At 41.6% G+C, this 27411-nt stretch overlaps 1 protein-coding gene across 6 annotated transcripts in view; it reads right to left on the reverse strand.

Moving 5' to 3' along the window:
* Nucleotides 1-27411, reverse strand: part of ELAVL4 (ELAV like neuron-specific RNA binding protein 4) — a 40158-nt gene that overhangs the window by 8258 nt on the left and 4489 nt on the right. For all 6 annotated transcript variants that reach the window (XM_010076178.1, XM_010076181.1, XM_010076180.1 and 3 more), the window contains one exon: nucleotides 9059-9162. In XM_010076178.1, the coding sequence (XP_010074480.1) occupies nucleotides 9059-9162 (104 nt within the window). The remainder of the gene's footprint in view (nucleotides 1-9058; nucleotides 9163-27411) is intronic.

Below are 27411 nucleotides of genomic sequence, written 5' to 3' on the forward strand. Positions count from 1 at the left end.
AGAAATGTGAAAGAGAGGTTAGATAAAACATTTGCACCGACTGAGGCAAGCTCAGGCACTGCACAAAGGCACAAGCAACGTAACGAGCAGAGGAACCATCAGGTGCCGAGATCAGCGCTGAAAGGGAGAAGGGTATTGGGGTGGAAACTATTTTGTGCCTCAGTGATGTAGGACCTCGGCACCCATGAGCTCCTGATGGGGTACAGCATTTAAGTCACTGAATCGCTGGTCCTCAACACCCCTCTGATGCTCCAGGACCAGAGCACAGGCAGCGCTGCATGGTCTTATGTAACGAAGATCAAACCAGGTGGTTGGGGAAGGAAACAGGGGTAACTGCACGGTGCTTTCACCTACAGATACCATGGTGAACATCGCTGCTTTTGACCATGCTTGGTCTGGTGGTCTCATGTTGGTGGCTCCTCATTTATACCCTGTGCCGGCGCATTCTGAAAAGCCGACTTGCTCCACACTCTGCAAATGCCTTACCTTGAGAGGGTACCATAAAGGTTCAGACACCTACAGTTTAACCTAGTTTAGGAATAACAGTTTAAAAAACACTTAAGAGCCTCTCTGGAGTGGGGGTAGGGACTTCACCTATTCCTCAAAACTGAGAGCTGCAAAATTAATAAAGTTCCTGGGAAAACAGCCAGGGGTTTCCTATGGGTTTTCTCACCCTGGCACATTCATTAACCAAATGCCACATTACAGGGGAAGATGAAAAGTATCAGGATACGTAAGAAACACTACTTCCCAGAGCACTGAGCGCCTGATATTTTTTATATATACACTTCTACATACAGAAAACGCTCTGCTCCTGGGGACCATGCTGATACGCAGTGGAGAGGCTGCACACACAAATCCATCTACTCACAGCTCACACGAACACCTGTCGCCGCTCGGGTCTAATTTTTATTTCCTCCTGCAATCAAACATTCAGGTTGCAGGGGAGGCTGGGCCAAAGAAAAAAACTGCCAAAAGCAACTCAGCCGTCTTTAATATCAAGGAGAAAAGGTTGAGAGCTGAATGGACACAAGGCTAGTGATGTCAATTATTTATCTGCCTTTGAATCTTTTTCATCTTCCCTCTCAGGTCAGCCAATGACAAATCGATCGGTTAGACCATGCCATCCTGCTTTCAAGCGATTATTCAGTTAGTACTGAGGATGGGATGCCTTCCAACGCATTAGCTATCAAAGGAAGAAAATGCCCACCCTTACCCTCCACCGGACCAGAAGCTCCTTGTGCTGTGAAAGTTAAAATGGGAGCCAAAACCTGCTCCCATTTTATCACTGAAACCTGCAAAGCACTGGGTGAAGATGCTACATTAATTCTTTATATTCACACTTCAGAATTTTTTTTTTTTTTTGCTCACAGCAGTGTTAGCGCCCTATAATGAAACAGCATGTTGAAAGAGAAAAGAACATGGAAATCCTAACCACCACAAGAAATTCAAATAAATGAGCTGGAGAATGCCAAACTATTGTTTGACCCAGGCATTTCTCAGCATTAAAATGTTTGTCCATTTGTATGACAGTTGGAGGTCGGATGATGGTGTTATATTTCACTGCGCAAGATCATTTAGGAGTTCTCGGTCAAATGTGCAAGGAAAATAATAAAATATTGTACAATTCATTTTATGGCTTGCTGGCCTCCAATGTTAGTTTCTATAAATATACGTACACTAACTGTGAAAAACATTTGCTAGGATGTTTCTCATCTGACATTGAACATTAGCCTGTGTAAGGACTTCTCTTCAGTACAAACAGCCATCTCCTGAGAGCCTGCACCACTGTCGCCAAACGCTATTACAGAGTCACAACGTCCAGCATGTCCTATCTGCCACGGTAATGCACATTTTTGTTCAGGAACACAGAAAATATCTCCGAGTTAAAGCAATTATCTTTCCTATTGATTTCCTACCCATTTTCCCATGTAGAAAACTTTTTGAAAGATTTCTAACCTCAAGACACTTCAGAACATAAATTGAAGTAGTCTGGTCTTTCCAAGTCAGAGCCCACAGCAAAGGCACCCAGAGGCATGAACGCATCCCATTTGTCCTACAGAGGAGGTGCTGGACATCCAACAGCAACCACTGAAACACTGACGCTTAACCACTTCACTGCTGCTATCATAAGAGATGCCTTCAGCTCATACACTAATGATGGACTTCTCAAACATTAAGTCAATTTCCAGAAGGCTCCTCCCAAAATTTGTTTTTGGGTTTTTTTTTGTTTTGTTTTTTTTTTTTTTTTTTTTTTTTTTTTTTGTGGAGCAAGTCAGAGTAATCTCTCAACTCTCCTCTGCTCTGGAGAGGAACAGCATCGTCCTTCCCTGAAAGGATGTGCTCTGCCATCAGAGCCGCCCTGCCCCGGCCAAAACATCTCCTGACAAACAACCAGCAGCTCGTGTCTTTCAAAACCAAAGCTTCAAGGAGATGTACGTCTTGCTCTGCATCTAGTGTACTCACCTGGGGAATGTCAGACCAGCCAGGAGCCTTTAATGGGAGAGCGCAGCATGGCAGCACAGGCAGCCATCCGCATTACGTGACTCCCTGGGCAGCTTTCAAAAAAAATGTTTGTGTAACATTCAACGATACTAAACTTCTTGGTGACCTTAATAACTCTGAAAGACTTGGCTTTACCTCTCTGCATGACACACTCCGAGATGCAGAATCTCTTGCATGACTTTTGGGGTGAGTCACTTGGCTTTTTTCTGCCTGAGGTACAAACGTGTAAAACAGAGTCAACCCGCCCTTCACTCGTACTCCACTGGCACGCACTGGAGTGCCTGAACACAGCTGCTCAAAGAGCTTCACATGTGTAAATACACACAATCTCACTTGCTTCACAAACACACAAAACTAGAAATAAAATCTGTGTAACACCAGAGGATGGGATACAGCCAGAAGAGACATTTCCCCACAGCCACTTCCAGGTGCTCGTCCATACACTGATTTTGTGCGAAACCAGATTTAAGAAACCTTCCCGTGAAAGCCATGTGCTTTGTCAGAACAATCACACAAAAACCCCCTCTGGCCCAGAGGCTGAAGACCCTCATCTGGAGTATTTTCACACCCGCAGCTTGCACTGCTTTGTCCTTTCTCTTCTGAGCCCTTGGCTGGGGGACGGAGGGGAGTGACAATGCACTTCACTGTTCAGTGATTCAATGCTATTTTACTGGGATTATTTATGAGTGCAGGTAAGATACAATGGTCTATACCACCATTTCAGGAAAGACATCCATAGTTAATAACCTAGAAGCACTCTGGCTCTATCAAGAGCGGGGCTAAGAGAAATAATTGCTCCAGCTCTATGGAATGAAAAGGATTCATTGGCAAAACTGTAGCAGTTAAAAGAGAAATCTCAATTAAGAGAAGATACACAAAACTAGCAAGTAAAGACTCTCTGGTGCCTGCTGAAAGCAACAGAGCCAAATCTGAACCTCCAAACAGCACTGAAAGGTCCTTTGAGCCACAGCATCACATCAGGCACAAAGGGTGGAGGAGGATTTGTTTAACAAGCACTACGAAGTCCAAAAGGTTACACAGACAGAGGCTCCTGAAAAGCAAAAATAAAGTAACTTAGTCGAGGCTTTCCAAGTCTGTGGCATCTTTACAGTTTCTGGTCCAAGGCTCTGTCCGGGGGTGCAGCGGTCGCAAGCAGATGACCCTCTTACGACTAACTGAGCTAGCACAAACCAGAACAAGCAACTATCTTAATTTTAAGGAGCTACAGAACAACTACATCCCAAACCCGCACCTTGCAGATGCCTGCAATCTGAATTTTCAGGGAAGGAAAGGGGCACGCTGTTTTACACCTCTGCCCTCTACAAAGCTTTGCTGAAGCTCGGGGGATGCAGCCGATGAGCCGGCAGCGCAGATGGTGAGGCACACGCCGCGTCCCTGGGCACGCGGGGACCAATGCTACTGTGTACACGGGAAGCATAGAAACACAAACCCCTCAGCATGTTCAGATCCTCCCAGTATCTTCCAGCCCCCAGACCCTCCATCTCCTCTGCCTCTCAGAACACCCCAGCCCTCTCTCTGCCTTCCTTTCTATATTCAGTTTTCCCAAGCTCCCCCAGAAATCGGAGTATCCCCAGATCTCTCCATACATCCTCCCCTTACCACCTCGTCGTGCACAACATCCCCACTGGGAGGGGCAGCTGCAGGTGGTGGCCAGCTCAGTGGCCAGTAGCCCCCGGGGGAGGCTATAGGAGGACATGAGTGGGAAACACAGTTTTCTGCAGAGTATTGCACACCAAGGGCACCCAACACCAGAGTTCTGCTACTGTATCTACCAGCAGGCCAGCACTTTCTGGCTGCCACGCGAATTGTTGGGTTTAACTCCCCCCAGACCTCCCCAGTGGTTTGGGACAGGGTGCAGAGGATGCAGCTTGTCCCCCCATCCCTTGTTGCCGCAGCCTTCCTCCTCCCCTGCCCCGGGCTTCCCACACCTCTCGCAAAGCAGAGCATGACAGGAGGCAATCTTTGTGACAAATGGTTTCGTAGGACAGAGAAGTCCGAGGTTGGTGTTATTTGGTTACCCGACAGTGACAGGGTGGTTTGTAGCTTTGCAGACAATGACAAGAATTAACATGGACAAATTTAGAGCCCAAATTTTGTAGAACCACCTGGTGTATCAAAAAAACAGCAGAGAAACCAAGATAAATAACAAGATCTTTCAGCAGTAACGTTACTACGTTATTTCCAGAAAACACAGGAGTACTTTCTCCCACAGCCCTATCTGCTGTATTTTAAGCCAGGACCATCCATTCCTATCCATCAAACAGAAGCATAAAGCAGAAATAAATGTTTCGAACTAATAGGAAATGTCAAAATAACCATAGCTATGCTCCATCTTGTTTATTCATTTAACTGAAAATTAAAATAATTAAAGAAAGCCTCTGACCCGAGGAATGATCTTATCTGTTTGGTATTTTATCATCTGACAGATTTGATGGATGTAAAAACTGGAAGGCATCAAGGGCTCAGAGAACCCAGATTCTTCCTCCCATCAGCGGTGACTTCTCCCTTTGCCCCAGCAGTGTCACAGCGTGCGACCTGCTCCTTCAAGGGAAGAAACAAACCAACCTACTTCTCATGCGACACAGAAAAGGAAGGAGAGGGGGACACAAGACTGCACTTCAGGGGGTCACCAGCTCTTTTTAGATTCCTAACTTCCTTTCAAAACTCTGTTCTGCCCTTGTTCCAGCATCCCCCAACAGGAAGCCGGGTCACCTGAATTCCCATGTAAATTGTAAAACACTTCCTTCCCATCCTTTCAGACGTTGTCCTTTTTTTCAGGGCAAAGCAGCACAGTTTAAACAATCTGTACCCCATGCACCACACATCTTATTTTCCTTCTGATATTTGATGCAACTGAATTGCCAGGCAATCTTCAACAGCAGCAATGACCTTTCATATGCTTTTATGGATGGGCAAATTTAATTTCTAAAAATAGATTCAATTTCTGGAATATATATTTATTTCAGCACACGCTGTATCTTCCCTCATTCAAAGCTGTTTTGTAGAATTATGTCAAGCTTTAGCTGTAAAAACAGAGTGAAGCCCTTCTCCCTCACAAGATGATGGTGCTATGAAATGGCGTAAATAAAATATGCGCTATGATCAGCTGAGGAGGAACATAACGTGCATAACCTATTACCACGAAACGGGTAACACTTCCTTCAATACTTTCCCCAAACAGATATTCTGTAAATAGTCACCTCTTGACTTTGACTTGAAAGGGCATAATTGACTTAAATAAAATGCACATAAATATTTTAGCTGCTCCGGTGAAAAGGGATTATTTATTGTAACAAGGAAATAATAAAAAGAACATTTCTTCAGTTATTTTCATCCGCGCATCTGAGAGCAGACTGTGCCTGACTGTTTTGCTGATCCTGCTCTAAAACCAGCTCCTCTGTGACTGCATGGTTGTTCTGCAAGGCATCAGGAGGGAGAGAACATTAAGCTGCCACAAAAATGTTACAGAAGTGAAAAAGGACAGCATCCAGGGACACACGCAGAATTTTTTTTTTTTTTTTTTTAAAAACAGGAATTAAGCCTTGTGGGGTCAAAAAATGATTGCAAACATGAGCCCCCAGACCCAGCTCACATTCAGTCTGGGCACAAGGGACAGCGGAGCCTGCGACTGCTCAAGCAAGAAGATGGGACACAGCTGGCAGGACCAAGGTGACCTTGGCAAGCAGAAGTAATCTGCCCTGTGAAAGGGCTTCCACAAATTATACATTTCAACTTTCCATCAAAACAGCTTCCAAAAGGTAGCTAGAGAAATGCTACCTGCAGGGCTGGAGCTACCCAGCATACACGGACAGAGGCCAAGGTTCAGCCTGTCCATCAAGGGGACATCAGATTCATTCTGGGGCATAAAACCCAACCACACTCATGCAGCGAACAGAATAAAGTAATGCTCAGTATTTTTCCAGCTTATGTTATTCTAGTATTTAATTAAATTTTTAGCCTCCAAAAACTATATGCCACCAGATCCCTTTCTATATTTTCTTTTGAGACAGACTTTAATGCAGCAAAAGTGCATTTTTAATAACTGCAAAGGGCATCTAGCTAGACTAAAGTAATCGGCTCTGATAATTAAATATAGTAACTCCACGAATTAAAATATTTTAACTTTGTAATGAATCACAGCAAGATGCTGGAAAGGGGCAAGTGGGGGCAACAGGCAAACTAGGAAACTTCAGCGGCACCAACTACAATTTCTCATCACTTTGCAGCCCTTGGGAAACCAGGGACATCTCTGGCAACAGGGGTGTTTCTACTGCTCCCAGCAGCACATGATTCACTGCTCAGCACGAAGGCTGGGAAACCTCCACCCCATCACACAATACCAGGGAAACAGACCTACATTATTAAGAGTTCTAAGAGCAAAACAGAATTAAAAATATAAAAAAACCAAGGGGCTAAAGTGAGATATCTGCATGCAATTCTGCAACTAGAAATTGGGCTGGAAACTGCTGATTAGATGTCCATGTGCCCAAAGCTTGGCTATTTGAGCAGAAGGCTCCCTTGGGACAGTTTTAGGCAACTGCATAAACACTTACTTGAAAACAATTTTATTTTAAAAAAACCTACACATATCTTCCCAATCACTGAAGAGACTATGCAGCTCCTGTGCACATTGGTTAGGCCAGCCTCTTTGCTTTTTATTAAATTTTAACAGCTTTAAAGAGCCCAAAGTGTCACGTATTCTATAAAAGTCTACTAGCTATTCATAAGCATGGAAAACCCAAACCTAATAAACCATTTGTATTCATAAAATTTACACTGAATTGGAAAAAAATTAAAGAAAAAGCATTCTTCAAAGATGTTTTAGTGAGGGAAGTTCCTGAATAACAAAAATGTTACTATACACAAAGGAAGGCATAATGGTTTGAATTTGCATTTAAGAGAAATCGAAAAAAATAATTGGGGTGTGTTGAAGGCCTTTTTGTAGCTTGGATGTTTCTTGTAACCTTGAAATATTATGAATACAATAGCATTGCTCTGGCTCAGAAAAAATAAAAAAAGACGCAAAGCAGCATAGGTATTTAGGACAAGAACAGTTAGCACCTTTGCTAACACCAAATCACGTTCAAAATACAGAAGTGCTGCACTAAAAATGGATCTAGATTTTTCAAGTTCTACAGAGTTTTTAATGAAGTATTTAGAAGATAGGTTAGCACTTTCAAAATATTATATTTTTCCTGATAACATGCCTTTAAAAGCAATTTGGAGAACAACTTACTGCTCAACTTTTCCAAAAAAGCAGAAACTGCTGAGTCCAAGCATGTATTCCCACCTGCAGTGGTCGATAAGACGGTAGATTTTGCTGCTTTGCCTTACATATTCCTCTAAGTTCCTCTATTTAAGAGGGGTTTGGAAGCAGCCTTTGCTAGGTAATCCATGCAGCTGTTCCACCACTGTCACAACCCTCAGCTCAGGGCTTCCACTCTTCACTAATCATACAGACCAGGGAAAAGCTTGCTTGAAACAATCCTTAGAGATGCACAGGAATCCAAGAAATATTTTTGCTTCAGGGCACACTACTTTGTCCAAACCAAAACCTTTAGTGAGAAGGGGTAAGTGCAGCTAAAGTACTGACCATGCATTATCTTTTTAGCAAGATACAGAATCACTGACATTATTTGTACCAATATTCTCAAAAGTAAAAATTCTGTTTTTATATTAACAAGTTCAGCTTTGAAATACAAACCAAGTACAGAAAAAAATTAAGAAAATGGTACAAATCAAAAGTCAGCAGTCAAATACGATCAAAGCAGCTTCAGATAATTTGAATTAGATCTGGTGTTTGTTCACCTTCAATTTTTGATTCACATTCCTTAAGTTGTATTATTTGTCAGAATTCAGGATGTGGAAATCTTCTGTAAGCTGTTTCAAAAAAAGCTTTACCAGCCATGCAGCAAAAACCGTGACAGTGTAGAAACTTGCTTTTCTTGGGAGACCACTAAAGAAGGTCGTTGAATAACTAATGGTCTATTACAACAATGAAATGAGAGACTTCAGCGGGATCTCTAATCCCTCCAGCTCTTAAAAGAATAAATCAAACTAAGGATGTGGAAACTGAGGAAAGAAAAAAATGTATTTTTTGAGAATGACGTACTCTAACTTGAGAGAAACATACTTTCAACAGCTGGCAATGACACAAGTATCACTAAAAGGGAGCTCCATGTCAAGGCATTTCCCATTAAAACACAAGAAAATGTGTAACTTATGAATACACCATCACGTACATCATCTCTGTTTATGGATAACAGTATCACTAGGGCTGTTTTATTCTACATTTAGGCCTCACTGCAATGCTTTAAGAAGTTTCCTGTTCCCCTCTCCCCTTTAACAACAGCAGCAGTTTCAGAGAAGAGAGATTTCATCTTCTGCCCCCTCTCCCATTGTTCCAAGGAGGAGCTCATTAGCTGAGTGCCCCTTACAATGGAGATTAAAATAGTGATGAAGTTGCCAGAAACCGTTTCAACTACTTTCTCCAGTTCCTGAATTGATCAAAAGGCATTTTGTATTGTCTTACCTTTATGGTTTTGGTCTGGAGTCTGAGTCCATTTAAAGTGTTAATGGCTTTCTCTGCGTCCTTTGGATCAATATAGTTAACGAATCCATACCCTAAACTCTGCCCTGTTGAGACACAAGAAACAAAGAGAACTCAGTATATATATTTTTTTTTTTAAGCACAGGAAAAAGTTCTGAGAGTGGAAACAATTTTCTTACAACTGTTCATTTCATCCCTGCTTTCCCCTATGGTGTCTATGCTGTTCTTCACCATTTCATTATCTCCTTAATAGAGTGGAAGCTAAGAAAAATTTTAAATGGCTGCCTTGAAGATCCTACTTTAGAAACAGAAAAAGCAACTCCCCACCCTGCCTTTCCCAGGACTTTACTGAAAAACACATATGAGGCTTGACAGCAGCAGAATTGTGTAACAGTTTTGTGCTGAGTTCCTAATACACGTAACTGGCTGAGCCACCAGGGCTCTAACAACGCCACCTCTTAAAAAAATGATAAAAACATAGACATGGAGTTTTTGCTACTGTTTTTAAACAAGTTCATAAGTGTTTAAAATGCAAAAATTAGGAAACAGCGTTTTAACACTAACCTTGAAGCAGCTGACAGAAACAGACAGCAACTTTTACATCTCATTTTATTGCTCAGCAAGCAGTCAGGAAATAGGAGGAGAAGGGACAGATCAAACCGCGGCAGGATAAGAGACTGCACTGAAGCTTTCCTCTGCGTATCAGAGACGACAGCAAACCCAAAACAGTACAACAACTGCTGCTGCGCATGGGATGGCACGAGCTCCCTTCAGCAGCCAAAATGATTTCAACAGCTTCTGTTTTACCAGTGAAATCTGTGTTTGCACTTGCAGTGGCAAGAAGAGACCCGGTTAATAGCTGGGGTAAGGAACACAGAGATGGAGAGGCTGATACTCATTCGCCCAGCGCAGGGACAGAGCTGTGGGTCTGCAGCAGGCTGTGAGAACCCACATCAGAGCAGTACCTTCTTCTAACTCCCATGTGCCAGTTTGCAGCATCAATTCTATTAATGCAACGTGACAGACAGCCGCTTCCAGATCCCTTCCTCCTCCAGCCTCCTACTGAAGTTATTTTGCACATTTGGAAAACACAGCCATACTTAGGTGGTTTTTTTTTTTTTTTTAATTAAGGCTACACTTAAAAATGTAGACAGAAAATCAAACTTCAAGACTAAGCCAGCCCAAGCCGGCAGGCAGTGCTGCATTTCAGCCACGCTCCTTCTCATCCACCCTCCAGCTGATCTGGAGACCAGCGAGCCAAAAGATGACCTGCCTCTAGGCGCCGATGTGCAGGGATCTAAGTGCTCCTGCTCACAGGCAGCAAGAGAGAAAACGTGTGAAAATCCCTCCCAGGGAGGAGGACTGCACTTGGGGAAGATTTTATCCGTGGGAGCAGCAAAACGGCAACCCAGCTCCTGCTCACCAGGAGATGGAGGAGGTTGGGAAGCAGCTGCACACCAAGCGCCTCGATGCACCCCGGAGGCACGGATCCTGCCTCCCCGAGCACAAAGCTTTGTTTCTTTGTCTCCCGGACTACAAAAAAGCATCTGTGTGTTTCTCAAAGTCAGACGCCACCAAAAATACAGCGTTTGCTGTAACACAAATACAGGGAGCGCTTCTGTCTTATGAAATCAGATCAAAGCACTAAAAGCTGCTAACGATGCAATGGAAGACCTTAAAAATCCATGGAGACACTGCAGTTCATGCCTAAAATGCCCACACATACAGCCCTAAAGATAAGCAATAGCTGTTTTAACCTACACTATATCCAGGAAGAAATTCCATCCAACCAATTTAACTTCAGAAAAAAAGTATAAAAACATATTCAGTCCTCCTGGAGAGCTGAATTAATCTCAAGAAAAATATTCTTACCCAAGTTACAGGACATTAACCAAGAATGAGCTGAAGTCTGACTGAGCAAGAAGCCTGAAGGAGAAATATTGTAAAGATGCTTTCCAGGACATGCCTTCCCCTTCTTGTCCACCTGAGATTTTATACAGCCCCAGTCCCTGTGCCTCTGAACACATCGAATCCTTAAAACATTCGATCTTCAACAGTCTTGGGCAGAAGAAAGCCATTCTCTAAGAGACAAACCTTTTTATGGAGGAAGATGCAAGGATCAGGGCTTGGATAACTAGTTATCTGGGGTGTGTGTGTCTATATATACAAACACACACACATACACACCCCCCCCAATGCCTACTTTTCCCATTAACAACCTACTGTTGGTTGTTGGTGAGATATATAGATAACAGGAGTAGCTGACACAAAGCCTTGGGACTTATGTCAGTCTGTCGTAAACATGGGCCTCCACGTCCAGCAGCTTATTCTTGAGGCACACAGACTGACCAACCTCTACAATATATACAGCAGTTTTAAATAATCTTTCATAGGAACATTCTCACTTCTGTCAATACTTCTGCAAGGAAGAGGCCATAGATAACAAACCCACAGACAACATGAGCTACAGGGAAAGGAAATAATGACAATACAAAAAGAGAATGAGAGGAAAGTTTCACAGACCCTTGGAGTTCTCCAGTAACATTATTCAAGCTATTCAGATATCATCATCTCTGATTCTCACTACCAACGGGAAACAAACAAGCATTTTCTCCCAAGTGCAGGATAAGGAGAACCAACATGAACAAAGCTGTCTGCATGCAGAACCTAGCTTAATAAAAACAACTACATTGCCATCAAATTCTGCTTAGAATAACAGGTACACAGAAGCATGATTTCCTTTTGTTAGTACATACTCCTGAGCATCATGAAATACACAAAGCTTGTAACAGAATTTAGGACCCGTTAATCGTAAGCTATTGGCTGTGATTTTATATCAAATATATTAATTGCTATATTGGCTGGATTATATTCTCACAAAAAAGTTAGGATGGGTCTACACCACATTCTGAGCACTGACTTTCTGTTAATTCAAAAAGACCCTTTCATCTTAACCCCCTTTGCAGCATACTGAAATCCTGGTGCAGTTGGTTCAATTAGTAAATTCCTGTTGCTGCTTTAAGCCATATGCTTCGCTTTGTACCAGAAAAAGAAAATCTTTCAGTTAAGAGCTTGTCACTTCAGGGGTATATTTTGTTTGGTTTATTTTGTATTTTCAAATATCTCCCCTAAACACCATCACTTAATGAGGACAGACACTCTCTCCCAGTCTCAAAAAACTGAAGAGAAAATAAACCCAGAAAAAAAAAATAACTTGTGAAAAGCTTTACGACTGCTGGCAGACATCATAAAGTTTTAGTGTGCTAAACATTTACCAGCTAAGAAACAAAAAATTATATATCCAGCTAAAAATATTATTTTCCAATTACCCTCAAGAGCAATACACCTTATGGCAGACAAAACACAGACTCCAGATAGAAAAGAACTAAAAATTGTTACTGGTAGAGAAAGAGAAGGATTTGTTCCAGAATATGGTGAAACAGTATGAACTTTCAGGTCTTTTTCATCACGTACTCAAAAAGGGTAACATTTCTTTGGACGCAATCTGGCAGCAGGAAGCAAGCAGCTGGACCTCTCAGTGGGATGCCACACAGACACTGAAGTTCATTCCCATGCTACACTTCCCAGGAACAGCACCGTAAATAGTAAATATTTTCTGTGATTTGGAATCCAATAGTTCATCACATGCTGCGATTCAGTAGGGCAGGCAAGAGATATTTCTAGATGATCCTAAAACACCACCTTGTAATATCACTACTACCATTGCTCTTTCTGAGTGTTTTATCTACCTTGCAGAAAATGTGTAGTGGACCTCCTATGAGCTGGTAAAGAACCGGTCTAAAAGCAAGCAATAACAGTTAATTATTGAAGACTTGAGAGTCTTAAAAAAAAACCCACATGAAAGCCAATCCCAAACTGGTAATGTACATATTTTGTATTTCAGAAGGCTCAATTTCAGAGAGCCATTGAAAGTCATAAAGATTAAAACAATCCATGAGAAATATGGAAAAATCAATATACACTGTTTATAACATTTATCCATACACCCCAAGCCTGCAACTATGAAGAAGGTGATGCCAGTTAGAGAGCTGTATCTGCCTTCACTCCTTTTGTAAGCTGGTCTGCTTAGAGTAATTCCATATTGAAATTAAGATATAAAGGGAAACAGATAGAAACCAATCTAAGGTAGAACAGAAGTATCATAGGAAATGAAAACAAAAAAAAAATCTCTGGTTAAAGGTCAGTATAAAAAAAACCACTTTTTTTTAGATTCCAGAAAAAAGATCCCTTAATGCTCATGCTGACTCATCAGCAGATAGCAATAGTAACAGTACAAACAGATGTTTTATGTACACCTGAAGAAGCTACTTAGAACTACTAACTAGAAACCCAGGTGCATATTAAACAGGAGCTCCTAAAATTATAAAATGTTTAAATGAGATGATCTGGATTGCTTGAACAGAACAGACTCCAAAAAAAAAAAGGGGGCAAACGGCTCTCTTGCCATTTTCAATAATTCTTACAGCACTGAACAAATTCCAGGAGCCTGGAGGAAAGACAATTCTCCACTGAAATTCAAGGGAGGACTGGATGACCCTGGTAATTACAGCTCCATCAGCCCAATGCTGAGCAAGGCAAAATTACAGAATATTCGGTACTGGACTCTAATAATAAAGAATTAGAGGGATAATGAAATCAATCAAATTAGGTCTATGGAAAATAGATTCTGTCAAACTAAACTGACATCCTTCTTCATGAGATTACAAGTTCGACTTATAAATTTTAAGAATGTCAATTTAATAGCATTGATATACTTGGTCTTCTACAAAACACTTGCTTTGGTACTGCTTATTATTTGGCTAAAACAAAATTAACATGGCACACATGAAGTGGATTAAAAAAAAATAAATCAGACAACAGATCTCTTAACTGGGAATTGTGAATAGGAAATCACCAGAAAGATTTTCTCCTACAAGTCTTTCTCAGGAAACAAACTGTTTATTTCCATCAATGAGTGGAAAAAACCAAACTCCTTGCTCCTGAAGATCGACTGCAAAAAGATGCGATGAGAGGATAAGAACAGAACACAGGTGGAAAGTAATTTAAACCCCTCTAAGTTACAAATACATAAATTTAGATAGCACAAACCCAAGATTACATCCCACAAACCAAGAACCATGGCACATTTTCCAAATGGGAAATAAAGGAAACTGATACACGGTGACAGATAATCAACCACATCTCAAGTTTATAATGCTTCCAAAAGGGTTAAAAAGATTCTTTGTGGCCATACGCTTGAAAAGGGAAAGAAAAATTGCTGCTTCTCATCCAGCTGCGCACTTTGCTGCTGAAGCACTACGCCAAGTCCTGGTGTATGTGCTTCAAGAAAGACCGTGATGCTTTGGCGATGGTGCCATGAGAACAGACTATGGGATTGAAAAACTCCTTCAAATGAAGGATGGGGGTTAATCTGTCTACCTGATCAAAAAAGGTAAAGCTGAACCTTAGTAACACTACATTAGTACTCATCTGAAGTACAGATTAGTTAAAAAAAAAAAGAAAAATCAATGTCTGCCCAGCACATAAACCAAGGAGTTTTGTATCCCAAGTCCCACTGCTCGGCAGCTGAAAGAAGAGAAACCACACTGGAAATGACAAGACAAATCCTGTTTTCCTGGGGAAGGCATTTGTTCTGTTTTTGACACTGAAGCTAACAGATTACTTTAAACTACCTACCAACCATTTTGTCAGCTCTTTCTACCACTGGAAATTCTGAAAGTTCGGGTTGTTTTTTTTTCCTGAAAGCTATGTTTCAGCTCAAGCAGGGATTAATCCAGGGAAGGTTTTGGCAAAATGGGTTAAGTGCTCAATAACCTCTTCTGCTCTGAAGCTCTACAAATGCACTGCTCCTGCTAGTGTTCTCCATATAGCTCCTACTGCCATCATTCCCACAAGGAAAGCAGAAGTAAACTTACTTTGAAGCCTTCCTATTGCTGGAAGCTATTTTAAAAGCAACATACAGAAGAGTACAACTTTGAACTCCTCACCTGTGAATAGATAAGCTAAAAAGTTTTTAAAAGATTCCTTTTTCTTGAAAATAAATTACTCTGAAGCTATGGTTCCCCCCTATAATCAGTTACTCATGAAAACAGGCACAGAGTGGGAGAGCAACAATGCCAATTGCCTTAAATTGTGGTTTTGTTGTCCTCTGCCCAAATGTAAAACCTAATTAAAGCTACCCGGCTGGTAGCCGCAACGTGAATGTCACCAAGCACTGATGCTTTTCTTTGACACAATCCCTTCCTTCAGAAGCAGGCCACGTCTGACAGCTCATCTTGTATTAGCCAGGCAGAAGCCGTCAGCCGGTAACAGCCTTCAGTCACTCCAGCTTTGGGACCAAAAGATAAAATATAATGCTCACCACAAATTCTCCAAGCCTCTCAGCTCCAATCTTAGACTGTTCCAACCTGGGTGAACATTTAAAGGAAGCAACTGGTGCCAGGGTGAGCTCCTCTATTGACACAGCTGAGCTCACCTTACTCTCCTCCTGGGACTCCTCCAAGCAGACCTACCCATGCTCTTCAACCTTCCCCAAAGATGCTCATGAACTGGGGACATTTCAAATAAATACTGACTATGGATAGCTGGCAAGGAAAGCAGCAAACAAGAGAGATGGGCAAGAAGACAACTCGTCATGCTTTCCATCTTTTAAATAACAGCAACAGAAGAGACTAATTTTCAAGGTAAGCCCTGCTGGTAGTCCCATTTCAGAGCACAACCCTGTGAGCCTCCGAACCATCTCAAGTGTGTTTTAAACACATTCCTGGAAGGACAAAGAATGACTAGAATTCGTATGAAAAGCCGTATGTAGTAGGGGCTTTCGGAGAAGGTTACATAAATATCCTTCAGAAGATACATTCAAAATGTACAAAGAGGGTCAAAGGAATTGCCTGCTTCATACGTTTTTAAGTTTCTATGACAGTTACCAACAAATAAAGCTGTTTACCTAAAAGAAAAAAGGAGGCAAGCTATGGAGAAAAGACTCAGATCAAGGGAAAACGAGATCTGATCATGAGATCAGTTCAAACCCTGCCCCTTGTCTGATACTTTTTTACACCCGTAACATCAGCCTCATTCATCTTCCATCCCTTTACCACAGAGAAGCACCTGCTGTTACCCCAGTGATGCACAGTGCAGTCCCACGAGAAGGAAACCAGGACACAAGCAGCTTCTGTGCACAGTGCTCCTAGGACCAAACAATTAAGCTACGGCTGCCACTGTCACAAATCCACTTGTAAGCCAACTAGGAAGGTAACTTGTTCAGTGCTCAGTGCAGCTCTTTATCACAGCAACCGGTCTACAGCTTATATTTGTGTTGAGTAGGATTAAATGCATGTTGTCCATGAATAGCAAGAAAGCATCCTTTTCCTATTGCAGTATAGCTACAGCTTTTGCAGTAATTTAGGGAAAAATGTGTAGTCTTCCAAAGCAAAACAAAGAGAAGGACAAATAGTAAATAGCTTGGGTTTTGCCTTCTGCAGGAAAGCGACTGGGTTCAAGGTTTGTTTGGGAAACTTCCATCAAATTGCTGTATGTCGGGTGCTCTTGTTAGTTCTTTTGAGACTATCTCCCTTCTAGATTATGCGAAGTCAGCTGTATTTAAATGCAATCCAATCTAGAGCCCCAGATATGCTTTAATGCTACAGCACACCTATAAGTAACCTCGGTTAAAGACAGCCATCAGCAAAATTTCAGAGTCAGTTGAAGATACTTCTTCCTAAGATCCTACTGGAGAGGAAAAACAAGTTTGGGACTCACACAGGGATACCTCTGTAACAAATCCCCTTGCAAAAAACACATATGAAGTTTCATAACAAATAAACAAGCAAATCCAACCCCATAGGAAGATCCCTATGTTCCATAGGCTGAACCTAGCTCTAGCTAGAGCATCCACAAAGGCGTACACGCGGACGAACCTGCTCAGAGGGGACAAGATTCCTCAAGCAAACTCTCCCCCTCGGGCTCCAGAGCCCTGATCCCCAAATACCAACGGGTGGGCCCTCCCCAGGGCAAATCCGCCGGGAGAAAATTCTTATCACTGCCTTAATTCTGTCAATACCAGAGAGACTAACATAAAAGCTCGTTTGCGCAGCAGACAGGCCTTTTTGGGGGGCTCGAGGGGAGTCACGAGTTACACAATGAGCTCCCACAGGAGCTCAACGCACACAGGATTTAATATACCCCAAATCCAAGTGGAAGGGGCTTCTTCACACCAGGCCTTCTCCAACAGAGACTCTGCTACATGATTAAAAAAATCCCCCAAAGAAAGCCCTTGCAAACGGCGTGCTACATCCCACGTAAAACTCTCCCTCGGGGAGAGGATAAGAGGGAGAATGAACCAGACGTACAGACACCGCTCACTCAATTTTAATATCTGAATGGGAAGTGCCAGATACCATGACAACAAGCCTAGAAAAATAAAAGGGAAATTTAAAAAAGAGTGTTTCCCAAAATGTGAAACAAATCCAATAAATGTAGCTAAAGCGATCAAACAATTAGCGCTGGTGAGGTAACCTCTGCATCTCTGTTTGGAAGAGAACCGCCAGGACCTGGATGGACACTGACCTCAGAAACAAAGCAAGACCCCCAAAAACCAACTGTAAGCTCCCCACAACAGAAAGCAACCTCACTCAACCAGCACCTTGCTGAGGTGGAAAGTTTGATTTCACCAGGCAGGGCCAGAGGAGATTACATGAGTTTTGTCCTCCTGGGTAGTTTTGACAAATCCCTTAATGCAAGTCGGTGTAATTTAATGCCTTGATTTTCAGAGATGCTGAAGCAGTAGCAGTTCTCACGTAAATCAAATACCAATTGACAGTAGCTGCCATCACTCAAAATTAAGACACAGTAGTGATTCTCATCTGGAATAGCCCCACACATCCACCTCAAAACCAGAACAAGATGGAGCATGCTTTGACAGAGCCTGCTGCTGCCCAGCACCACTAGACGCTTCCAAAAATCCTACCCCCACAAATTTCAAGAGGACTTTCAGAGATGTGCAATTACTCAATTTTAAACGTGACCATACCAGCAATATAAAACATGCCTACTCTTGCAAATAGTGCCTCACAGTCTCTTAAAGGCTTCTAGCATTTCAGATGTTCTGCATCTCACCTGAAACAAACCTTTGCTCTTACCTGCACACTGCACAGTTTTAACAGAGTCAGCTGTGTAATTACTGTACTTGAGGACACGGACTAATCTGCATGCAAAGCTTAAGTGGCAGTTTGAGACAGATGCTGCTGACTTGGCTGGAGTCTTCTGTGGTTCCCATTACTGTAGCATGGAAGCATTTTATCTCCATAACGCACCTCTCCTCACAAACACCACTGAGGAAAGCACTTTTATTCCTATTTTGGAGAAGAGAAGCTGAAAGGCATCGAGATTTCCAGGGTGAACTCGGACAGAGTAACAGAGTCACTAGAACAGGGATCTAAGACTGCATCTCTCACCGTAAGACAGTAACCTCATTATTGGACCATTGTGAGCTGTGCTGGGCTGGAGGTATCTTGTAAAGAACACGCACATTTCATGCTGCAGGATATATTGTAGTCCTTTTTCTTTTTTGCTTTCCTGCTTTTATCCAGTTTCTTGAAATGTAAAATAACATTTTAAGCATGGGTGCACTGCACACAACTGATTAAGTATGTTTTCAGAAGCTACTGTTCCTACCATAAGACAACCAAGTTCCACTTCTGAACAAATATTTGGACTTTCTCTCCCTACTTGACATCTCTCACTTCCCTTCTTTTCATCTTCTCCTCCTCCTTCAAGGAGCACACAGCCTCTGAATTAGCAGCTGTTCTGAAAAAAGCGAGGCTGCACTCCTCCCCACTTTGTCCCAGAACAGAACAGGGACTGTACTATAAAAATTCAGTGTTCTGGGGACAGGCATGAATGAACAAGAAACAGCCATGACTTGTCTATCCCAAACAGTAAATTCAATGAAGGAGACAAATTAAACACCAGAATGCAGAGACTAGAAACAAACAGGCTAAGTTAAAACAATATTCTGTAAGAAAAAGTAGAAAAAATAGACCCAGAGAAGAACTAAAAACATACCAGCACATAAAAAATAGTAAGTAGCAGTGTGGAAAGAGACCTGCAACAGACTAAAGTAGACACTGCATTACATAAAGCAGGTAATACATGGTAGGAAGCCTTCCACATCCTAAGTAGGTGATGTTACATCAAGGAAAAGGGATACAGCATCGCTGGACCAGCAGCACATAGAGAATGGTGAAGACTGCATTCAAGTATAACAAGAAATGTCTATACTGGAGATAAGAAGGAAAGAAGTAAACTGAAGGGACATTTCAGCAACCATCAGGTTTTTAAATCCAGAATGACTTAAGGCTCAAGAACAACCTAGGATGTAAATCAGAAGCATCCAATGATAAAATTAAATACACTGCTCTCTTGGTTAAATTGTGACTAAAGGAGATGCAAAAAGCTTATGGTACTTCAAATGCATGTAGACTATGACTGAAGATGAAGTATTAAAAGCGTACTACTTAACACTGTTATGCATAAGAGAAAATGAAATTAAGAGGATAAAAAAATTGTATAGTCTGAAACCCAAGAGAAAAGGCACTCCAACAGTGAGAACCAGCAGGCCACGGAAGAGGCACACGCTTCATTACAGGAGAATTATCTGCCCCTCCTGCATCCCATTCCCAAAGTTGGTATTTCTGCATTTTAGATGAAAGTGGAACGCAACCAAAACCTTGGTGCAAATGTACCAAAATTTTGCACAAAAGAAAGGTGATGTCAGGCACTGGGAATCAAAGTTTATGAGAAAACTTAACTATTCTTGAGGATGATGGCAGTGAGTGGTGCAGCGATGGGGGGAAGAAAGGCAGAAGGACAGAAACACAATAGAGCCAATGCACTGACCAAGGCTCCCACTTTCATGATGGCTCAGACAACTACCCAGGCAGAGTGCCAAATCAGTCCTGGCTTATCAACATGACATACAATTTGGTCTATAGGAGAGACATTTTTGTTAAAAGGCCAAGAACATGCTCTCACTGAGAAAAACTATTCCAGCAGAGGAATCAGGAAAAGTACAAAGTTATGAAAATCCACTGAATCCTCCAAGATTGAAGCGTTTTATGTGGAAATAGTGTCAGTAACACTTCCAGTCTAAAGGAAACAGCAGAGCCTCATAAAACTGGAAAAAAACAAGAGTTTGTTTTGCAGAACAAGAATATTATGTAGGACATAACAATATACTGCAGCAGCAGTATCCAAAACCTGGTTGACTGTGAATTCAAAGAGCCCTGGTAATTTTGTCATTAAATGATTTAATTCAGCAACATTTAGGGTTTTGTACCTCAGCCTCTGTCAAACAACAAAAACCAAAAGCCAGCACAACACTAAGAAATTTCACAGTAATTCTGAACAATGACTCAGAATACCTATTGTCTCATAAACAGCCCACTAATTAAACTCTCTTTGAGCTCTACTAACCAGTTTTTCCAATGCACAGAAGAAAGTAATTTATTACAGACCGGAATACAAAATTTAATATTAACAACACAACCTGTGTCTGCAGCATTTTTAATTTGATCAGCAAAACATAAATAAAAGCTGGAATCTGACAGCTAAAAAGGTTAATATGTAATAGTTAGATTTACGTAGATTACTTTACACAGCATCTGGAAAGATGCTGAGAAGAGTAAAGCCACTTTATCGTATTCCAAAATGTGCTACCTATAAAAAATTTCATATCCATCAATACTTAGACTGCAGCAAGCCTACTTTAAGCTTTAAGACAGAATTTTCAAGAACTTTAAAATAAGAGCAGGAATTTTAAAAAGATACTTCAAATGTTTATACTACTTCCTTTAGGTACTTGCAGGTAGAAGTAATGAAAAGGAAAACTGCTTAAAGGAGAAAATATTATGACTTTGTGTGCACATACTACCTAGTTCCATCACTTAAACTTCTTGATATTTTTGTTGTAAAGCATACTAGCATGAATATGCTCCTCAATGAATTTTCTCCAGACTGAAAAGCAACTTTTTTTTTTTAAAGTAGCAGATTTCCCCTGTATCAGCCAACACCTTTTCCTATGACAACATCCACATGTACGGCACTGGATGTACCATGTGTGGATGTCATGACTACAAGCTGCTCTTCCTGGCTGACCACCATGGAAAACAGCACAGGTTTTATGATACAGTACTCCTGTAAAAAGGCTTGTCATAATATAAAACATATAAGTGGTAAACAGAAGAGAGGAAAAATGTGTTTTCCTTCTTTTGTTTCCAGTTTGGCAAAGTACTTAAACATAAGTAACCTAGAGCAAGTAAGTACCACAATCCTACCAATCAACAAAATCAAGGTAACATAGCAGCTATTCTGACAAAAACAAAGGCAAAAAATGTTATCAGCCAAGCTCCCAAGCTGTTCATGTGTGAGGTTGGGTTTATTGTTTACAAAGTGGCTTCCAGAGCAAGAAAATACTTAAAGATAAATGGGGGAAAGAAATGCATTGATAAACAGAAATGACACAGATACAGCACACGGGAGAACAGAGAAGTCTAAAAAAGGAACTGCTAGAGAATAGTTCTTCCTTGCTGCATGTCCTACCTTATCATGCCCTATCTACCATCCTCAGAACAGGGCAAAGTCAGAACACCCCCCACAGCTAACCAACAGCCACCTAAGGAAGAGAAAAGCAGCCTCATTTTGTGGGTCCTAGAATGCTGTAGCAAGAGGAAACCTGTTGATATCCAATTAAAGGTGCTTTAAAATGCATGTGAGCACAGACAATTATCCATATAGAGCAGCAGACACATTAAGACCTTCTACCACAAGCAGCAGCAGCCCCTTAGTACAGCTCCAATTAATCATACTGGCAACACTGCCGCTTGTTTGCTTGCAGGTGAGTATGACGCAGCTTCTTGTCCATCTGCTTTTGCAACACCCCATAAAGACCATCATCTAACTGAAAAAAAAACCCCAGTCTGGGCTCTTGCAAATAAAAATAATAAAAACATTCTTTTTTTCCCCCCATCAAGCTGATATATTCCACTCATTAAACAGATGCTGCGAGAGTCATGAGAACAGCAGTACTGGGTCAGAGCAGAGGTCTGCCTAGTCCAATATCCTGTCTCCAGCAGCACCTGCAAGTCAGTAACTTGTGCTGAAATTCCTAGCAGGGACAAGCAGGAACACCTGCAAAGTCAGTGATGGATCCTGCTCAAGGAGAACAGAGAACAGCAGCTACATCCAGCAAACCCCAGCAGCATGTCAGCCAAAGCAGAGTCAAAGAAAAGGATCATGTCAGCCAACTCCATTCTTGTCCTTTTCCCCCTACACTTTTTAGAATAAAAAAGTCACGATGGCATGAGAGAGGCCACAAGAGTGTGGCATCACAGACATGTGAAACATGGCACCTGGGCAAAACCTGTCTGAACAGGCAGGCAGCGATGCAGAGGGGCCCAAACAAGACTCAGGCTGTACCACAAATCGTGTAAGAAGTTGGAGGCTGCAATACCCTACCAAGGACAACTTCAGGAATCAAGTACAGGACACGAAGTAGGATGCTGCTGAAATCCAAACATGTATTCTTGTCTGATGGCAAAGACTGAGCATCATAACTTCCAGTAGCTGATGGATTACCGGGGTTATTGGTCTGGGCTGCACACAAAGGTGGTTGGGCTGCCAATGCAACCAGCAAGAGCAACTATCCTTTACAGAGGAAAAAAGGATGGCAAGTAGTGATAAGGATGTGTAGGTGTAGAAAATGGTGGTAAGTCTCCCTCTCCATATATTCTGGTGTATCATGTCATAACATGACTAGAAGCTAGCCCCTTTTAACTGTAAGTCAAATTCGGATGACAGCCTAAGTTTTAAAGCATTGGGATTGAACCTCTGACATCTTCTGGAAGCAAAGAAGAAGGAAAGTATTTAATGCCTGACGTGACCTCCATGAAGTAGATATCCAAAAGGAACCCTTCTCTCTGCAGAGGATCTCTCACTTGAAAAGCAGATGGAAAACAGGTCAGCTTGATCATGTAAACAAGTTCCTCACTCAAGTCAGTGAAGCCCCCCAAAAGCAGAGAAGATATGAAGGACAGGTTCTAAGTGTATGGAATCTGAAGAGGCAGTTTGTTTTGTCAGGACAGGGGCTGCACCTAAGCTGAGCTGTCAGAAAATATGGAGAGGAAAAAGATAGGAGTGCTGAGGGCATACATCCCACGGGCAGCAGTTCCCAATGCTGAAGGTTTCAGGATGACCATTCCCAGAAGTCAAGGTGAAGATGATCCTGCAGGGCTCTTTTGGCTGTGGCACCTCCATGCTAGGAAATCAAGTGATGAGGGGTCGGCTCTGCAGCAGAGAAGGGGCAAGAACCTCCTGGCCCACTGGAGAAACAGCTACTGCAGGCAGGTCACAAATTAATAATTATTAAAACACCATCTTAAAGCCAAGAAACTCCTAGCACAGAGCTGGTAAAAATCAAAGCCTTGTGAAAAGGGAGAGCAGGAGCTAGGCCAATTTCAAAGCCTTTTAGACTGGTTTTGTGCAGGTTGCTTTTCTTCTTGGACCAGTCATCCAGCTCTGGGGAGATGGGTAGAGGTGATGGCCGCAGCACGGCCACAGTGCTCAGCAGTATGGCTGGAGGGCAGAAGGTCCTGAGCGGCAGGGAACGGATGAATGCTGGGAAAGTCAGCCTCAGAGCCCTGAAACATCTCTTGTTGTGCTATCTACTGCTCCAAAAGACCCTGTCTCAGCTGGAAAACAGTGCATCAGTAGTGGACACCGCTGGCAACCTCCTAGAGCTTTCCTGGAACTCTTGTTCCTTTCCTCCCCTTTCTCCTTGTCCTCCTTGGGATAAAAAGGAAAGAAACGGGGTTAGGGACAGAATGAGCTGCATGTGAGTGCTGAAGCATGGGGTCTGTGCTTCCAGAGGGAAGGGCAGAACCAGGAAAGAAGGCAAACAATGCTGGAGGTAAGGGTGGACTGTCAGAGCACTGCAACAGAGCTGTTTCAGCTGGCTGTGTCCTGGGAGATGGAGTATCTTCACACAGACAATAGGAGGGATAGAAAGAAACCTGCAGACTAGAAGGTCAGGCACACTGAAAACCCTTACAAATAACCTTGTATCTGAAGTCACGATTTTGGAGGTGTAGGTGTGCTTGTGCTGTTGAGGAAAACCATACTGCTAATCCTTCCTCACTAGATTCGATGGGAAGGTGATGTTATTTACTCAAACCAAGCAGTTAAAACTGTGAAGAATAAGCTAAATATGCATCAAAGGCATTTGATACACTTCAGAACAAGCTCAGGATTGAAACTGCTGCAGTTAATTAGCAACATCTTTCACAGCACAAGGGTCATGCCTACTTGCCTTCTGCCTATTTGCCCCAAAACTTATTTCAACTGCTTTTCTCCAGTAATCAAAAAATCAAAATTCTTTTGTTCATCTGCAGAGTATGCACCAGATGACTGCACAGAGGTGATAAAGAAAATGACAGATGCAAATTTGTCCATTTTCAAGACATCAAATCATACCAAACATATTTTAGAAATCCAGCACGAAGACACTCCCTATTTCTGTGTTCCCTCCCCCTCAGTGCTAATGAACTTAATTCAGAAACTTAATGCAAATGTTCATTTAGATATTCAGTATTTGGGGATAGTCTTGAATCCGAAGCCCTTAGAACAGGATATGCAACACTGAAATTAGGTTTATCTCTGCTCAAGAGCAGAATACACTCCAGGAGATAAGAAGCTATAAAAATAAAGTAACTAGGCCACCAAATTAAGATCAACTTATCAAAGGTCTTCAATGACATTCAGAGCCATATATTTAGTCTTCTAAAAAATAATTCTAGATTTCATAAAAGACTATGAAACATGTCTAGTTTTCATGTCTTAATATTTTATTCTCTGCATGCAACTGAAGGTGCCAAAGATTATAACCCAAAATTGAAGCCTGCTCTGTATTCCATCTGATTCACAAAAATAGTTTTCTTTCTTCAGCTCTAAACCACACCATTTTAGACTTCTGCTCTTCTGGGCACTTGACTTCCAGCTGCAGTTATACTGCTCTATCCTGACCACTCTTTTCTCACTGCATTTTGAACATGAACTCAACACAGAAATAACTCCCATACCGATCTCCTGTACCTACTAAAATATGGTGAGGCCAATCTACAAGCCACCTCCTGAAAAAAATGGAAGGAAATTCACCTAATTTGGTATTGTTTTTCAGATAAAAGCAGTCTAGCAGAGTAGTCTGCTGCACAGACATCTTTTTCTTATTTCAGCAAATACCAAGTTTCATCCTGTCAAGGAAGTCAAACGCTGAAAAACCGCACTTCTTGCAGAAATTCCCTGTGCAGTCAGTTTGAGGGTCACTACTAAATATAACCTTTAAGCACAATCAAACCAAGTGCCAGAATTATATTCACTTTGTAAAAGGTGAAAACCACAGTAGGTAAATTTTTTTTCCTGTTCTGAAGGATTGTGTTAATTCTTATCTACTACTGGAGCAAAGCAACTCCTGCTAACACTCAGTCTAGCCTACCAAGATCCGTACCAAAGAGATGAGAGATCAGCAACTAGTTACCACTGCTTTACGGAGAATTGCTAAAAATCCCTTCCAAGTCAACAATGGAATAAACTACCTCTACAAGGTATTTTTCTCCTAAACCCTGTTATTAGGTGGGCTTACGCCATGAGGCACCACTGTTTACAGACTTTCTAAACAGTTTAAGTCTTATCTAACATAATCCCTACATCCTATAATCCTATCTGTTTAACGTATTTAAGTGGGCAAAACAGCTGGAACCAGTAATATCTCTAAACAGAAGGCACTTTCAAAGCACAACCAGTGAACTGGCCAAATGTAGAAGGAGTTTATGCCCAGATTAGACTTTTAGTCATTTAGGATCAGATAACTTAATGCTGAGTTTCACAGTAAGCTATATTTATCTGCATATAGGTCATTTTTTTTTCTTCCAATAGGAAATACTTTCAGTATGCCCCTTTTACAAAATTATTAGAGAAAACATATACAAAACACTGTTAGTCTTTGTACATTAAATTTTCAGTGAATACATACTGTCCGCAGGTTCTAAACATAAATAGCTGTAAACTATATCCTTTGAATAAAAATATTTTCTCCCATAACAAAGCAGCACAATTTTACTAATATCTTTGCAATTTACAGCTTGAGTCTTTCAAATGCAGACTTAACTGTGCAGCAGTTACCCATTGTCACAGACTGTAAAGGCCTCTTTTCTATAATTAACTTTAACCATTAATCCTGTGTTTGCTTTGTGTCTTTCTACTACGATGAGCTTCCAAAGTCCCCTCTCGATCCTAACATGCACACCATGACCTCTTGCCTATCTACCCTATAAGGCATCAAGGTCTCCCATCAAAATACGTAAAGTTTAGCTGTTACCTGCTGCAAACACTGGGAGAAGAGGTCAGTTTACTAAGGGAAGCTCAAGTAGCATTTTCCTGCTATTGCACACTTGCCATCAGATTCAAGAGCTTCCCTCCCGGAGAGCCGTGCTGTTGGGGAATGTGACCATACCTGGCTTCCTTTCAATAAAATCCACACTTTTGCTTTTTATAGCAGCACCTTTTTGGTATGTGCTGGTAAGCTGCTCGTTATACAAGGAGATAGGAAGAAATAATTTGTATAGAGGGCAGATGATACCAACTTAACATAGCGTGGACATACTTCTGGTCCAGAAGGGGTTCATAGTGGCTTGCTCAGAGCACAGGGAGAGCATCCTCCCCAGGTCAGGAATTTACTGGTTTCCATGGGGAAATGAACATTGAACTCTGCTCACATGGAAGATTTTTTTTCCTGTACTCTCTCATAATGCTGCATTATTTTTGACTCTGCCATTTTTTTAGCTTTTGGTTCTTGGATCATATGGTTGAACATCCAAAGAGTGAGGAATGGACAATCCTTAACTTCTAGAGAGAACTATAGGTAAGCCAGTCACTATTTCTTTTTCTCCTAACATGTGAAAACACAGATGCTACTGTGTTGAGTCAATAGCTTGTCTGTCCTGCACTTTTACTGGGTTCATCAATATTTATGTATTATACTTACAATGCCACAATTATTTCTGAACTACAGTTTTAATATAAGTCTGTATCAGTCCTATTATGAACACCCGAAATTAAAATCAAAGATGTAAATCTTTGTGCATAATCTTAAAGGAATTGCAAATTCAAAAGTAACGGTTTAAAAACAGAGTTCCTTTTTCAGCAGAGGAGCAATGAAGTTCCTGATTATGCATGCAAAGAACATCAAATTGTACCACACAGCAGGA

This window comes from Pterocles gutturalis, unplaced genomic scaffold, assembly GCF_000699245.1.
Source record: "Pterocles gutturalis isolate BGI_N339 unplaced genomic scaffold, ASM69924v1 scaffold16633, whole genome shotgun sequence".
NCBI classification, from domain to species: Eukaryota; Metazoa; Chordata; class Aves; order Pterocliformes; family Pteroclidae; genus Pterocles; species Pterocles gutturalis.